An 18,125-nucleotide genomic window follows, 5' to 3' on the forward strand; every position below is an offset into this window, starting at 1 on the left:
GATCCTTAAGCTCCCCACCTCGTCAAGGGGATGGAATCGGGGGCACTGGACAGGTTAATGCCCTTCAGCTTAAACACTTGAGCAAGGACCACCCTGTAACCCTTGATTGCTGTCATCAAGAGTTCTAGCAGTTTGTCCACCACTTCCTGAGCGACCATTCTGTCCTGATGATCTGGTCCTTCCTACTAACTTGATCGACTACAACATTTCTCTTTCCTGGAAAGCACCTGGCAATCAGCTCGAGGTCCCTGGTCACTGACCACTCATTCATCTTTACAGCCAGACTGCATAGTTCCAGGGAGATCATCCTTCACTGTTTGTTCACTTAGGCCACTACTGTCATGTTGTCACTCATCATGACCACTGAGTGGCCCATTAGGTGTTGGAAGTGCTGGAGAGCGAACACTGCTGCTTTCATCCACTGCTGAGATATGCAGAGGTCTCAGAGGGATCCTTTGTACCAACTGCTGAATTCTGGGGGTTTTAGCAGCTCTTTCTTCCTTCTGTGTTGCTATTCAGACTAATTTTCATTAATAGGTCTGTTATGAAACAAATGTAATTATTTAGAAAAATTTTTCATTCCAATCCATAACATTTAAGGGAGGAGTCTACCTCCAAACCAATCTGCTCCCATACAGCTTTGGCCAAACTACACTTGCTCTGATCAACAGATGATTTTCTTGCAATCAAGAATGAAGTATCTAGGAAATTCATTAATCACAAATCTGGGTTAATAATAATTAGTGGGTATGCAAAAATAAAAGTTTTGTTAAAAAAAAGTACATGTTTATATCACAATATTCATGTCATGAAGCTAACATATTGTGAAATAATTTCAATAAGCATTATGAAAAAACGATGCAACTAGTACTTGCAAAAAAACTTACATTTCATCAAATTCCATTTTATCCGCAATATGCTTTCTTGCTATATCTTCGAAATTTGCTAAGAAGTAATCAGGAGCAATCCACTCTAACTTGTAGACTTCTTCTGGTGACTTTGCCTGGGAAAAATAATTTCTATAACAAATTCCCAGCACTGCAACATATTTGTCATATTTGTGTGAAACGGTATCTTGTCAAGTCAATGAAAACAGTACCTTGAAAAAGCAGAATAAAAAATGGTAAAACTACACAATATTTGAGCAAATGAAACCACTGTAAGGACAGCACAGAAATCTGGCCTAGCAATTAGTTTATGTGAGAGCTAATGAATTAGTTAGTATTAAAAAATATTCTGGACTACAACATATCTCTCGTCAAACTTTGAACTTCAAGAACAAATGTGTACATGATCATCTAGATAACTATAATTTACAGTCTGAAATTTTACTAGTTTTCTTCACCTTTCTTTCATTAACCATTTAACGCCGAAGCCCATTTACAAAAACGTCTCCCGTATGCCGGCGGCGTTCGGTGAGTTAGCGCCGAAGCGGAAAAAAAGTTTTTTTAAAAAAATCACAGCACACTTAGTTTTTAAGATTAAGACTTCATTTTTGGCTCATTTTTTTGTCACTGCTTGAAGTTTAGTATGCAACCATCAGAAATGAAAAAAATATCATTATCATATATAAATATTGGAATATATGCCAGCCAAAAAAAAAACTATATAATTGTATACAAATCGCGCTGTAAGCAAAACGGTTAAAGCTAATGAGTTAATTTTTTTTAGTTGTATTGTACACTAAATTGCGATGATTTTGGTATATAACAAATTTTAAAACGATCAAAGCAACACAGAGAAAATATTATCACAAAATGCTGCATGAATTCATAACGTGCGGACGTAAAAAAATGTTTTTTTCAAAAATTCACCATAAATCGAAATATTGTGCTAGAGACTTCCCGTTTGTTGAAAAATGAAGCTAATTGATTGAATATTACTAGACTGTAAGTGTTTTAGCTTACAATTACAGTTTTCGACCATTTCGGTTGAGTTAAAGTTGACCGAAAGTCAAATTTTTTCTATTTATCGTGATTTATATGGAAATATTTCAAAACTGATAAAAGCTACAACCATGAGTTATTTTCTGTTGTATTGTACATGAAATTGCGCACATTTTCATATATAAAACTTTATGTAACGACTAATTTAAAGCGGTGCAAATAATACGACAACGAGACGAAAGAATTTCTGAGATGTTCGGCCGAGTTACCGCGCAGACGTAAGGAAAAAGTTTTTTTAAAAAATTCACCATAAATCGAAATATTGTGCTAGAGACTTCCAATTTATTGCAAAATGAAGTTAAACGATTGAATATTACTAGAATGTAAGAGTTTTAGCTTACAATTGCGTTTTTTGACCATTTCGGTCGAGTTAAAGTTGACCGAAGGTTGAAATTTTGGCAGTTATCGTGATTTATGTGAAAATATTTCAAAACTGATTAAAGCTACAACCATGAGCTATTTTCTGTTGTATTCTACATGAAATTGCACACATTTTCATATATAAAAGTTTATGTAACGACTAACGTAAAACGATGCAAACATTACGACAACATCATGAAAGAATTTCCGAGATGTTCGGCCGAGTTACCGCGCGCAGACGTAAGGAAAAATTTTTTTTTTTTCAGAAATTCACCATAAATCAAAATATTGTGCTAGAGACTTCCAGTTTGTTGCAAAATGAAGGTACATGATTGAATATTACTAGAATGTAAGAGTTTTAGCTTATAATTGCGTTTTTACCATTTCGGTCGAATTAAAGTTGACCGAAAGCTTGAAATTTTGGCAGTTATCGTGATTTATATGAAAATATTTCAAAACTGATAAAAGCTACAACCATGAGTTATTTTCTGTTGTATTCTACATGAAATTGCGCACATTTCCATATATAAAACTTTATGTAACGACTAATATAAAACAGTGCAAACATTACGACAACGTGACAAAAGAATTTCTGGCGCGGACGTAAGGAAAAAGTTTTTTCAAAATTCACCATAAATCGAAATATTGTGCTAGAGACTTCCAATTGGTTGCAAAATGAAGGTAAATGATTGAATATTACTAGATCGTAAGAGTTTTAGCTTATAATTGCGTTTTTACCATTTCAGTCGAGTCAAAGTTGACCGAAGGTTGAAATTTTGGCAGTTATCGTGGTTTATATGAAAATATTTCAAACTGATAAAAGCTACAACCATGGGTTGTATTTTGCTGTATTGTACATGAAATTGCGCACATTTTCATATATAAAACTTTATATAAACGGCTAATATAGAACACTGCAAAATTACGACAAAATGACGAAAGAATTTATGAAATTTTCGGCCGAGTTACCGCCCGTGCGTAAGAAAAAAGTTTTTTTAAAAAATTCACCATAAATCGAAATATTGTGCTAGAGACTTCCAATTTGTTGCAAAATGAAGGTACATGATTGAATATTACTAGAATGTAAGATTTTTAGCTTACAATTGCGTTTTTCGACCATTTCGGTCGAGTCAAAGTTGACCGAAGGTTGAAATTTTTTGTAGTCGACGTACGGTACGTCCACTCGGCACCCAACAGACAATTTTAGTCGACGTATGATACGTCCAATAGGCGTTTAAGGGTTAACATAGGATTCAATTCCTGAAAATTCTTAAATGTATTACATGCCAAAAAATAAAACATTACAGAACTATCTGAGTAAGTTGTAGCAATGCTTATGCAAAAAAATCATCCCTTCTGACACACATACAGTAATCCTTTGATCATCTGGATTAACCCTTAAACGCCGACTGGACGTATTTTACGTCGACTAAAATTGTCTGTCGGGTGCCAAGTGGATGTAAAATATGTCGACTACAAAAAGTTTTTTAAATATTCGCAGAAAAATAGTTACAGGCCTAGTTTGCCAAAGATTTTAAATCACACGCCTTGAGGGATGCTGGGAGTTCATGGATCACGCTGTTGTTTTGTTTACAAGCATGACCCAGCTGTGCATGCGCGAATTTCATTCTTCTTGCACTACAAAGCATCAGCGACGCATCGTCGGAGAGCGATTTCTTGACGCATTCGTGTTTTGCAGAACTTTTGCGAGTGTTAGCATATTTGTGACGTAACAGGAAGTTTGCAGAGATGTCACAACGTCGTCAGGACCGTGAAAGGCGCGTATTGCCTGTCGGTAGTGAGCGTGTGAGACAAGTTTTAGATTTGGATGCTGGAGAGGGACCAAGCACCCAAGGTGACCCAGCTTTTCAACGCCGTGTTGTGCGGCCACGTGTGGCCGAAAGGGACCATGGACCACATCCTGTGCCTTTTAAGACCCCTAGGAAGCATTGGGCTGTCCTGAGGGGCATTCGTAAGCATTTGGGAGGCCTCCAGCAAAAGGACATTGATGAGTACTTGTTGGAGCTCGATCGAGAGCAGGTGGAAAGTTCTCATTTTGATGGCAGTTGGTCATCTAGTGACGAGGACATCACGCCTGATGTCAGTGATGACGAGTATTTGGCCCCAATGTCCGTACGAGAGCCACATCAAGAAAGTGAACTGGAGTTCAGTGGTTTCAGTGCCTATGAAGGAGAGTCTGAGAAGGAGGAGGAGGCACTGATTGTGGCTGGTGGGGACGAGACAGAAAGTGATGGTGAAAGTGAGGGAGATGGGCCAGTGGGGAGGGTGGGAGTGCGAAGTCGTGCCCCGCACGTGTGCGTGCATGGGCCCATAGAAGGTAACAACGTAGCGGCGGCTTAGGTGAAGGCCGTTCGTCTGAAAGTGATGTGGGGTGGTTGGAGGACCCGCCCCACCTAACATGCACCCATTCACGGCAGCACCTGGACTGACCGTCCCTGTGCCTCTCACTGCACTGGGGTTCATTTAGCTCTTCCTTATGCGGGAATTGCTGGAATACCTCGTTGCAGAGACCGCAGATTACGCTCGGTACTGCCGTGAGGAACTGCAGACGACGTTGTCCTATCACTGGCGGGACTGCAACCTCACGGACATGGCGCATTTTTTGGGGCGCCACATTTTCTTTGGAATGATGCCTGCTGCTGATGTCAGGCAATACTGGAGGTGGAATTTTTTTTTAAGTACGCCCAATTGCCCGGCATTATGCCCCGTGATAGTTTCTTGGCGTTGGACAGGTATTTCAATGCCTTCAACAGAAGGGCCATACCCCGGAATAACCCAGATCGCCTCATCTTAGTCCGCCCAGTGTTGGACTACATTTGTGAACGGTGCCAGTTTCTCGTGGTTCCTCCCAAGAGCCTTTCTTTGGATGAGGGGATGATGCCATACAAAGGGTGTCTAAGTATAAAAGTGTACAACCCAAGAAGCCAAAGAAATATGGTGTGAAGTTATTTTTTATTACGGAATCCAACACTGGATATGTCGTGGACTTCCCTGTGTATTCCAGGGTCTTCTCCACGCTGCGTGACACTGTCTTCGTCTTGTGGATCGTTTCCGTAACCAGGGATACCACCTGTTTATGGATAATTATTATAGCTCGGTAGCCCTGGCTCAGGAACTGTATGAAGCAGGTGTGCATGTCAGTGGTACCCTACGGTTGGTGCGTGGGGCCCCGAATGTCCTAAAGAGGTTCGCTAGCCACCCGCAACATCTGGCAAGGGGAGAGACAGAGCGGTGGCGGAAGGGAGATGTCTTCGTCATCTGTTGGAAGGGGGTCCGACTCGTGCCCATGATTACGACCAGTCATGAGCCCATCCAAGAAGAGGTCGTTCAGCAGAAGAAGACACGTCGGCAGGGCCGAGCTACGTATGGGGAGTTTCGTGTCCAGCGGCCTACTGTCATTGGGCACTACATTAGGCACATGGGAGGAGTTGATCTCTTTGATCAACTCATCCAGTATTATCCCTTCGCCAGGAGAACCAGGAGGTGGACACAGAAGCTCCTCAAATACCTCCTTCAGTTGGCCCTTCAGAATGCCTACATCCTCTACTGTGGGTACAATTCCGACACAAGGAGGTTGTCCCACATCCAGTTTCTCGGGTGGCCAGGAATGTCCTCATAAACTTTAAACCTGAGGAGTGGCCTTCCAACACCGCCCCCCTGCCCCGAGCTCCAGATCTGCCCCGAGAGGATAGGGCAAATGTAGCTAGGAGGGCCAACCTCGGTCGTCCTGCTCCTGCCGACGCCGCCCCTGCTGCTGCCGCCCTTGATGATGCCGCCCCTGCTGATGCCGCCCTTGCTGCCGCCACCCTTGATGATGTTGCCGCCCCTGCTGTCCCTGTCCCTGCTGCCGCCCTCCCTCACATTCCAATGTCCCGTCGGGTAGTGGACCCTGTGTGTCAGCTGCAGGCAGGGGATCACACACTGGAGCCCCTAGAAGGGCGTAAGCAGAAACGGTGCCAGGTGTGCCATATGAATGGCAGAAGAAGAAAGAAGAAACCAGGTTCATATGTTGCACTTGCAAGGTAGCACTTTGCAGGATCGGGGAGTGTGACCGCAAATACCACACTGCGGTCATATATTGGAGTGCGCCTACCCGAGGGACACTGGAGGGCGCAGCAGACCGCAGAAGGGCGGCCCATCTGCAGTAAGGGCGCGCGTCTCCCTCCTCCACCTGTACCTCGTCATGTCGAGAGGAAAAAATGCAAGACTCTTCAATGGAGGAGGGAGAAAACAAGAATAGAATGAAGAGTCAGGATCATAAGTGAGTATTCTGCATTGATTTTATATTTAGTTTTATATTTATTACAAGTTTTTATATATCTGTAATTTTTGGTGTTTTGTATATTATTTCGTTTTATGCAAAAAAAAGTTTTCACCTGCATTCCTTTTAGTTATGTATTCGTACCAAAATAAAAAAATATATATATATATATATATATGTATGAATGTATATATATATATATATATATATATATATATATATATATATATATATATATATATATATGTATATATATATATATATATATATATATATATATATATATATATATATATATATATATATATATATATATATATATATATATATATATATATATATATATATATATATAATATATTTGGGTATTCTTTGTTAAGCAAAAATCTAACATTCTAGTGATATTCAATCATTTACCTTCATTTTGCAACAAACGGGAAGTCTCTAGCACAATATTTCGATTTATGGTGAATTTTTGAAAAAACTTTTTCCTTCCCTCCGCGCACGGTAACTCTGCTGAAAATCTCAGAATTTCTTTAGTCACCTTGTTGTAATTTTTGCACTGTTTTCTATTAGGCCTTACATAAATTGTTATACATGGAAATGTGCGCAATTTCATGTAGAATACAACAAAAAATAACTCATGGTTGTAGCTTTTATCAGTTTTGAAATATTTTCATATAAATCACAATAAGTGCCAAAATTTAAACCTACAGTCAACTTTGACTCGACCGAAATGGTAAAAAAATGCAATTGTAAGCTAAAATTCTTACATTCTAGTAACATTCAACCATTGACCTTCATTTTGCAACAAAAGGGAAGTCTCTAGCACAATATTTCGATTTAAGGTGAATTTTTGAAAAAACTTTTTATGTCCACGCATTACGAATTCATGCATCATTTTGTAATAATATTTTCTCTGTGTTGCTTTGATCATTTTACAATTTGTTATATACCAAAATCATTGCAATTTAGTGTACAATACAACGAAAAAAAATAACTCATTAGCTTTAACTGTTTTGCTCACAGCGCGATTTGTATACAATTATATATGAAAATTTTTTTTCAAGCTGTCATATACTCCAATATTTATATATGATAATGATATTTTTTAAATTTTTGATGGTTGTATACTAAACTTTAGGCAATGTCAAAAAAATGAGCCAAAAATGAACTCTTAATCTTAAAAACTAAGCATGCTGTGAATTTTTGAAAAAAACTTTTTTTCCGCTTCGGCACTAACTCCCGTACCTCGCCGGCATACGGCAGACACTTTTGTAAATAGAGGCTTGGCGTTTAAGGGTTAAACAATATTAATATTTGAAAATCAGTACTGTAAATCATTATTTTATCAAAAAATGTACCCTCTAAAAATGCTTATACTATCATCCTGAAACACATTATCATTTTAATACAATTTCAATATTACTTTAATATAATTTTTTACCACCCGTTTCTCTCTCTCTTTGAGTTACGTATTATTATGTGTTACTTAATCTTATAGTATTATTATTATTATTATTATTATTATTATTATTATTATTATTAATTTTAATATTTGAAAATTAGTAAATCATTTATCACAAAAAAATGTATTCAGTCATAAAAAAGGATTTGACAAAGGAAAATCTATTTCTGGAGAGGGGCCCGTCACCCGGTGAAAAGTCCATTCAGCACTTATTTCTAGGTAATTCCAAGCTGCTAGATACCAGAGAAAGCTAAATGAAATGCTGAGCACATTCCCCAGAGCAGAGCTCCATCAGATGGAGTCGTATGGAAAAGGGTGGAACTACAAAACACGAACCTTATCCTAGAGATTCCCAATGTCAAAAGTCCCAATGAGAGAGGTGCCGATACAAGCCCATGCACTACTCGCGGACTGTATACAAGGCAACACTACGCATTCCATGTTAGCACCTACCTCACTAGAAATGAAGTTTACCAAGGAGGGAGAGAATGAAAACAGGGGTGGTCATTGGTGATATCGGCCTCTCTCCAGAAATAGATTTTTCCTTTGTCAAAATCCTTTTCTGATCGGGTCCCGTGGTCACCCGGTGAAATAATACAGAGAAATAAACATCATTCTTATTATTAAAGACTTTAAATAGAGACGTTGAAAACTGTGGGAGAATTCTCTACTCCTGAACATTAGTAAGGTCCCTAAGTTCATGTAATGAAAATAATGTAAGTGGTCACTGTATAAGATCATGAGCTTAGAATAGCACCTGAATAGGTTTGTATTATTAAAAACATCTCCGCCCAATAGCAGACCCAATGACAGTAACCCCCCCCCCCTTTTTAAAGGAGAAGATCTGACAAAATTGCAAGGTCCTGTCTAAAAAAGCCTGCAAGGAGAAAACTGGACACAGAAACAGACCTTGTAAAAGGGGAGTACTTTCCAAGGTGACCACCGAAAATGAGGACCTTCAATTGTAGATAGAAAGTTAGGGTGAGGAATTCGCAACACAATTCTGATGAGGGGAAACCAAAATGATTGGTTAGGGCAGATAGTACAGAAAACTAATACTAGAAGCTAAGCTGATTAGACTTTAGTTTCTAACAAGGAAAAGGTAAGAACAAGATGATTGTTGAGCCACCGGCTAACCTGATACATTACTCAAAGACCAGAACCACTGTGGACGGAGTACTGTTCTTAGACGAACACAGACCTTAGATGAAAGTTAAGAGCCTGTGAGTCTGGTTCCAACAAAACAATTTCTCGAGGCCAATGCAGTCGCATCATTACTGTATTGAAAACTATGTGAAGAGTGCTAGTTACTTAACTTGCAGAACCATACTGCAGAGTAGATCCCTTAACTGATTGCGGAAACAGTAATGACAGAACCAATATCAGTTTCCCTCCCTAAACTGTAAGATTCACAAAGACCACAAAGCCAGGACAGGAGGCTGACGGCTGAGTTTATACTCAGACGGGACAGCTTGATAGTTTGTGGCTGAACACAAATAAGTGACCTACTCTCCAGGTCCAGGAAAAAGGTCACAAGACTACCTGAATGACGCCCGCCTATGACCATTCCGGACACCAGGGGAGGCCCTGGATAGGGAAAAAGCAGTGACCTTTTGGACCCCTACGAGAAGGGTGGTAGACAGAGGCACTTGTGTCTGTTGGTTATGGAGAAGAATGAACCATAACCTGAATGAAGCAACTCGAGTCCAAAACCACTTGTTTACGCAGCGCACTATTGCTGTTTTGTTCAGAACCAGCCTAAAAGGAAACCTCTTGGGGAAGAAGTTTCCAAGAAAGGAAGACTGTCACCATCCCATAGCTGCTCATATGGAACTGCCGAACGTGACCTAATAAGTACCATGTACTTCATTGGGCCAAAAATATCCACCTCACCCGGCCCAGAGAGGTGATTTGTGTGAATACTGAGCCGGAGGGGAAAGCTGGAGAGGAACTGACCCGTAAGCACTTGATAGTTGTGCAAGGCCTGACAAATACTATCTCACAGGAGGAATCAGGAGACACTGCCCCTGACTCCGCCATACTCCTGAAACATAAACTCCAGCTTTTGACTTCAAGGAGAACCGTCACTGAAGCAACTGGAGAGAACTCCAAGACCTTTTCTTGGGCACGGGCGAAAGGCATGCTGGAGTTGATGAAATGATAGGATGCCCTTGTTACTTCTTTCCGCTTCCACTGATTAATAACCACGGAAGGCTACCCTCCTGAATCAGGTGGGGATTCCTTCCCTGGTTACTTGTGGTCTGCACCTCTAGAAAACCGATTATAATGACCGCACCTCAGGCAATTCCGACGCTGGGTGCCCAAACAGCCAGGGCAACTAGATGCAGCTAGCATAGCCTTCTAATGGAGCTGCTTGAACCGCTTTGATGTTCAAATCCGGCAAAGACTTCTGGAGCCGCATTGAGGAGGGCATGAACCTGAAGGGGCACGCCATACCCGAGTCTGAATCCCAAGAAGGGATAGGACCTTTCTGCAAACCAAGATGTGAAAGGAAGGCCGAAAGGTCTATAGAGGTGGTTAAGGCCCACGGAGCAGTAGGACCGAACTCCACAAGACTGTGCTAACCGAGACTTGCCGCATTGAACAAGGAGGTCAAACGGGACACTGGAAAATTTTCCAGTGGAAGGGAACTTCCCTTGGCAGACTGAAAAGCCTGACAGGCCATTCACAAAGACCCCCAGAACCTGGCCGAGGCCGATTGAACCTGATTGGGACAACAGTCCAGCTCCACCCCTCAGCCCTGATAACTATACTCTGGGCCCAGGGACTGAAGTTCCGTGGTTCTTCTAAATGGCACAGCCTCCCACCCATAAGGAGAAATACTACAGGGAGGAGGCTTTTCATTGCCTCCCGCGGCGAATGCCTTCCCACTTCTCGGAGGAGTAGGATGCTTCCTGCTCCTATGATAACCCCGAGGGTCAGAGCCTCTGGCCAAATGTCTAGTGAAAATTTTCCTTAGGGTTTTCGTGATGAAGCAAAGAAAACTCCGGTGAGGCACGCGGGGGGAGCAGAGACACACGGGGTGTTACAAGGGGCTGATGTGCTGCTGAACCTGCACACATCGAGGTGGGAGGCTGGGAGTGAGAGCTGACGGCCGACTTAGGTAGAGACCTGAAGAGCCTGCACCACCGCCTGAGCAGGGGGCTTCTTGAACCTATATGAACTTCTTTGCCGGACTTGGGACAGGTCCCGGCAAGATCAGACCGCTTCTGCTCGTAGGGTAGACACCCATGAGAACGGAGGCCTAAAATATTAGTAGCCCCAGACGGCCAGAATAACTACCACCTGGGGAAAAGATTAATTCTCCAGGTGAAACTGTTCATAAGATTTTTCAGTCACATGAACAGCAAGCCTGGACTACACTGTTTCAGCTCCGAAATTGACTGAAGCTTAGGAGCTGTACGCTGAATAAAATTGTAGGTTTAGTCCTGCCAGAAGAGATTCACTGTGAATGTATCTGTGATATCTGTCTCCCGGAAATGCCTCAGCGATACATTTTCAAACAAGCCTGTTGATAAGAGGGGCTACATTCGGAGCACAAGGGTAGAAACAGGGCTCTCAAAGAGAGCACGGTAAGACCCCACAGCTACGTGAACTTGAATCGCTGCCACCAAGTAGAGTTCTCAGCGGAGACTACTTGCCCAGCCCCTAGCTGAGGGCTCACTTAAGTGATCCTGCCAGACAGATGCCATGCTCGCTCTGACAGTCTAAACCCGAAGGGGATACCAGACCGGAAGGGAAGAAATGCCCTTCCACCAACTCCTCCGCAGCCCACGCCCGACAGGGAGGTGCCTTCATGCAAAGCATAAAGGAAGGCGCCAAGATTCCCAGACTGAGGAAAAAGAGGTGGAGGTGTCCGGAACGATAGAATTCCGGAACGGAGCAGGACTTAACAGGTGATCCATTGACAATGAGTCTTGAGATTAATCTCTTGGGATTTAAGCTCCTGGGAAAGGGAAGGCATGGACCATGAGGTAGATAGTTAGTTTAATAGGTTGACAATGACCCTCAAATCGAGCTCCTTATAAGGAGACCCATAAAAGAGTTTTCAACAAAGGAAGGAGGGGGTAACCGCCTTGCTTTGCTTGGGCCGTGTCCCTTTCCAGAAGACGAGGCCAAACTCGTAGATGGCACCGGATTAGAGATCCGAGACGTCCTCGAGGGGCCCCCGGAGCGGGTCTTCTTGGTTTAAAAAAGGTTCTTTTTTTTTTTTTTTTTTTTTTTTTTTTTTTTTACTGATTTCACCTTAGGGACGGTAGACCAGGAACTGCTGTCGAAAAGGGATGAGAAGCACCTAATCCTCAGTAGAAAGTTTGCCTCAACGGTAATTCCGAGCATGAAAAGTGTTTGCTCAATTATTCCCTCAGACCTACGACGCCTCCACGCATGTTCACAGGTTCGAACGCAGACAGAAGGCCGCAACGCCTTCAGAAAACTCTCTGTAAAACAATTAACTTGGTTTAAGAGTTACGAGACTTGCGCCGCCCAGGAGGGGGAAAAATTAGACCCCAGACACCGGAGAAACAACTATTAATAAGTCATATAAGACGGAGTTTGGCGAAGGAAACCGACAGGTGTATATGAAACTACCAATTTACCGAGAATCTGCCCGAAACGAATTTTGGCGAGGAAATCGAGAAGCGATATGAAACCTACCATCCACCGAATTCCTGCCCGGAGAGAGCCCAAACACCGAAAGATTAACTACATTGTCAAGAGGAGAACCGATAGGTTTATATGAAAACCTACCGATTTAACGAATCTCGCCAGAGACGGTTTACGGAGGGAAATCGATAGGGCGATATGTGAAACCCACCGATTTATCGAAGAGCGACTATTAATTGCTTCACATGAGGCGGAGCTGACGGAGGTAAAACCGACAGGTGTATATGAAACTTACTGGATTCATCAGGAAGCCTGCTCAGAGAGCATAGCCGCATAAACGCATCTTGCCGGGTGCCAAACGACTAATAATAAGCCAAATGAGGCGGTGTTTGGCGGAGATAAACCGACTGATGTAAATAAACCCACGGATTCATCAAGTGCCTGCTCAGAGAGAGCATAGCTGCATTTACAACCTTCCGAGCCAAGAATAAGTCACATGAGGCGAGCTACGGAGACGAACCGACAGGTATATATAAACCTACGGTTCATCAAGAAGTCTGCCTCGGGAGAGCGTAGTACTTCATAACCTTCCGTACAAACTATAACCAAAACAGACTGCTAATCGAATGAGAGCTATAGACTCCGTGATCGCTGGTTTGTTGCAGGATAGCGGAGCATTCCTGCACTTGACAAAACCAGCCGAAAACGTATGAGAAAAGGGCATGCTGGAACGGATGCCGGAGCAGAGTACCGTAGCAGCGACTAGCCTAGTCAGACCAGGAAAAAACTCATAGACATAAAAACAGAGTCAACGGAACATTCCGGCTTATCATGTTTGAACAAATGTGAAGGGGGTTATGAACTGTTCGAAGCGGGCGCACTGAGCCAAGAGAGGAAAACCTCCGAGGAGGATATCCTGAACGGCGGATAGCGGTGGGGACAAATGCACCGCTAAACACTAAAAATCGGGCCGATATAAGCAAGAGAGCGCCTAACAAGATAACAAAACACCGAACAGGTAGTAGCAAAAAGGAGGGGGAACGCTGAAAGTAAATAAAGCAGAAGACAGTTAGGTGGAAAACGCTAACTGGCCTCGTATGAGATCCCAACAGTGAGGTGCGAACATGTAGGAAGCACCACGAAGGGAAAGAGTCGATGTAAAAGGAAGGGGAAGGATAGGCCAGGAGGTTGGTAACCCAAAGCAGCGACCAGGGGTGGGGATGTTAACTCCGGGCGCCCAGAGATTCTCATAGATCCCCTCGCTATGTAAGCTGTGTTGCACCCACAAGAGCGAGAAAAGGAGAGGAAGGGCAAAACCTCACGCCAGGAGAGCAAAGAAAGATAAAAGGAGTGTGAACAGGGAGTGGGGAGGAGCACTCCCGTCACCTCCAGGTCCAGGTGAGGCCAACTCAGACACACCGAGGACAATCAATCAATGCAAAGGGAGGGATGAAGGCAACATAAAATAAGGATACCTGCTCCCTGCCTTGGAAAGTTAAACAAACCTGAAAACAAAAACCAAGGGGAGAGAGAGAGCAAGGATAAAAGGGAGAGAAGGGGACTCTCGATACCACAAAATAATATATATATAGTCGGTAAAAGAAGTGTAACAGGAGGGGAGAGCACTCCTGGTCACCATTGGTAAGCAACTCCAAATAAGGATTAATTAGATAGGCTTACGAGGTAAACCCTCGCTATTCCAGCTTAACTTATTAGGAACATTAGTCAAGAAAAGCCTAAACAGGGAGAGGGTGGACGTAGGCAATATATCCAAGCCAAAACCAAACAAAGGGAAGACCAGACATAAAACACACATGTACAGAACGAGATCACTGACATGAAACTCACACAGACAGATCGAGATCGTCCCCCCCTTAACGATTTTTCCCCGAAGGGAAAAAGTGTTACAGCCAACCCCTAGGGTAACCTAACTGTGGCGATGTAAAGGAAGGAAGCCTAGGAGAGGGGTAAAGGCTAACCAATAACTCAAATAATTCATAATAAAACAAAATTGTCTATATAAAAGGCGTAGAGGATAGGCAGGCCCAACACAACATGGACGTGAAGGGACATGACCACCTCCAGTTAAATGAAAATACCCCAAAATTAATAAAATTCAAAAGCATCCGAGCACAAGGTCAAAATTAAATGTACTAAAGGAAATCATGTTCCCATACGCTGAGAAGTGAGTCTAAGTCAGCAAAAATAAAGCCAAATAAGCAGTTTAATAGGCCCTAGGGAACCCACGAGCCTAAACAGCAAGACAGCACTTGACCAGGAAGGGAACACAAAATTCACAACAAACAAAATTATAAAAACAAAGTAAAACCGTAACAGTACCAATGAAAATACATCCCAAAGGCTAAGAGAAGTGAGGGACAAAAATAAAGCATAATGAGGCCATGATAATGCTTAATGGGCTCGAGGGGAAGCTCAGCTCAACGCCAACACTGCATTAAAGCCAATGATAAAAGCCAATGGGCCCAAGGGGTAGCTCAGAGCCTAAACGCTAAACATCACTCGTAATGAAGCTACATGATAAAGGCATCACCTGAGGCAGAGTCAGAAACAACGCTAAACATCACTCGCACAACATCACTTAATGAACATGATAAAAGCTTAATGGGCCTGTAGGGGTAGCTCAGAGCCCAAACGCTAAACAGCACTTCGTAGTAAAGGGGCACAAACAAACATAAAATTAATCAAACCCACTAAAGTTAGGATCATTAATGGTAAATATCCCAAATAAAAAGGGATACAAATAAAAATACAAACAAACATGCCGACCCAAGACCAAGAGGTCAAGAGATTCATTGTGCGGAGGAGATCGAGACGGCTGCTATAAATCCCTTTAATTATTAAACTAAAGGAAAATAAGGATTTCAATCGCCTGGGTAAAAACAATAAACACTGGTACTAAGTAATTGAAGAAGAACCTTGCGAGGATGCCATAAAAATCAAAATAGAGCACAAAATAAGATCACAACTAAAATTAATGCGGTGAACGAAAAAAACGTGCTAAATGGAGTAGCTAGTGTTGCCTTGCATACAGTCCGCAAGTAGTGCATGGGCTTGTATCGGCACCTCTCTCGTTGGGACTTTTGACATTGGGAATCTCTATAGGATAAGGTTCCGTGTTTTTGTAGTTCACCCTTTTCCATACACGACTCCATCTAGTGGAGCTCGCTCTGGGGGTAGTAACTCCAGCATTTCATTTAGCTTTCTCTGGTATCTAGCAACGGAATTACCTAGAAATAAGTGCTGAATGGACTTTTTCACCGGGTGACACGGGACCCCGATCCAGAAATAACATCAAAATACACTAATCAGTGAATATTTCAACAAAAGTTCAGAATCATTGAATTTTTCAACAACTTATAGATTATATATTAATAAATCTCTCATATTCACAGGGATACATACCACATCCCCCACCATGAATATTTAAAACCCCTCTAAAACACTTAGAACTAGCTTCATTTTGATAGTTCAAACACAAAACCCTAAAACACTTATACCTGATATTTTTTTAATAGTTTTAACAAAAAGTGATGAATATGAAAATTATAATGAAAATAAGGTAATTAGTGAATATTTTCTCAGTGAAAATACCGCACGTATGAATTTTCCGCGGATAATGTATATATATGTTCCACAGAGAAACTACAATAGGTGAGTCCTAAACTGAGAACGAATACGGGGCTTTACTGTATATACACATACAATATATATATATATATATATAGCATATATATATATATATATATATATATATATATATATATATATATTCGTAATATGTGGGTTTACTATATATATTATTAGTTATAATATATATATATATAATAATATATATATGTATATATATATATATATATATATATATATATATATATATATATATATATATATATATATATATATATAAAACAGACACTACCCTACATATGAATGAGTTACATTACTTAAAGCATTTGTATCATGATTTGTTTGCACGTTGGTATTTAATATGTAGTGAATAATTTTTGTTGATGTTTACATTAAAATTTTGCTCTGGGCACCAATTCTGTTAGCAAGAATTTTTGCAAAGAGCATGAGGAAGAAAAAGAACCTGTTCCTTTAACCCCTTCCCTGATTATCCCTAGAATTCTCGTGATTAACTTTCATGTATTCTTCTTATAATCACGAGAATATTTGTTCATACTCTTAAAATATTTCCTAATTATTTCTAACTTCCCATTTTAACTCAGTTCGTGATGAATACCCATTAATCTTTGTAGGAGTCAAATTTGCCTTTGGGACTCACTTAGTTGCAATAAATTCATCCTGTTTGGAGCTGCTACGCAGTCACGTGGTCAGCCTCATGAATCACCACTCGACTTTACAGACCTCTTTCCTTAAAAGACTGCTTTCTGGCACTTTGACAATTTCACTGTAATCAGCAATCACTGAACTATATTTCAGTAAACAACTGACAAAAGCAAATACTATTGCAAATAGTATACCTTTTTAATCACAGAATTCTGAACAGCAAGCTCTGCCTACCAGTCTCCATGACAACAACAAACATCCAAACACACCATATTCAGTTTTCGCTTCTCTAAAACTTATTTACACTTTATGGCAAATATATTAAAAAATCTTTCAATAAAGGCTATCCTCATCAGAACCTCAAAGGTTGATAAAAGGATGACAACAATTTTCAACATCACATTCTCAGAGGGATAATAATCCCTGCTGAATTGCAGGGGGAGGATGTTCATACCTGTTCATGGTTGATATTATACACCATCAACTACAGTAATCAATATAACATATACTTCTGAAGAGGTTATGCAATTATTCTTTCATACTCACATACATAAATACATATACAAATGTACACATTTTTTTAATCAATAAGGAGATCAAGCACACTTACCTCTCTATCACTCTCGGGCAGAAGTGTGAGGTAATCACACTCATTGTCAGCTGATATCATCAGGTCATCCTGCTCCACTGTGACATCTGCAGTTGCTTCTTTGATGGCTCCTGCCATTCCTTCCATATTCAACTGGAAAAGAATGAAAAAATCTAAATATAATTTTTTTTGCATTATAGTGTACTTATACCATCTTCTTCAATAAGCATGGTTAAAAAAGCATTCATTATCTATCTTAATCAGAGCAATCATAAACAGATGGTATTCTATGGTCTATTTCATCCCAACTGTCCACTCACCAGCACTGGTTTTAGGTAGTTGTGGTAATATGCATGGCTGGCTTTTGCATGGCTGAAACCAATACTTCCGATACCACGGGCTTACTGTGATGCAGGTAGAAAATAGTTCTTCAGTAATACAGTATATCTGAATGCTTATACTGTGTATACAAAGAACCCTTAAACCTTCTTACTTAGATCACAAAAATAGCAAATTTTTAAAGTCATTTGTATTTTTCCTAAC

General features: G+C 41.0%; 1 protein-coding gene across 2 annotated transcripts in view; it reads right to left on the minus strand.

Annotated features, from left to right (window-relative positions):
- Polr1E (RNA polymerase I subunit E) overlaps positions 1 to 18,125 on the minus strand; it is a 143,491-nt gene that overhangs the window by 50,233 nt on the left and 75,133 nt on the right. For both annotated transcript variants that reach the window (XM_067128707.1, XM_067128708.1), the window contains exons 4-5: positions 17,604 to 17,735; positions 888 to 1,003 (exon numbers count right to left, since the gene is read on the minus strand). In XM_067128707.1, coding sequence (XP_066984808.1) covers positions 888 to 1,003; positions 17,604 to 17,735 — 248 coding nt within the window. The remainder of the gene's footprint in view (positions 1 to 887; positions 1,004 to 17,603; positions 17,736 to 18,125) is intronic.

The sequence above is a fragment of the Macrobrachium rosenbergii genome, chromosome 27 (assembly GCF_040412425.1).
Source record: "Macrobrachium rosenbergii isolate ZJJX-2024 chromosome 27, ASM4041242v1, whole genome shotgun sequence".
NCBI classification, from domain to species: Eukaryota; Metazoa; Arthropoda; class Malacostraca; order Decapoda; family Palaemonidae; genus Macrobrachium; species Macrobrachium rosenbergii.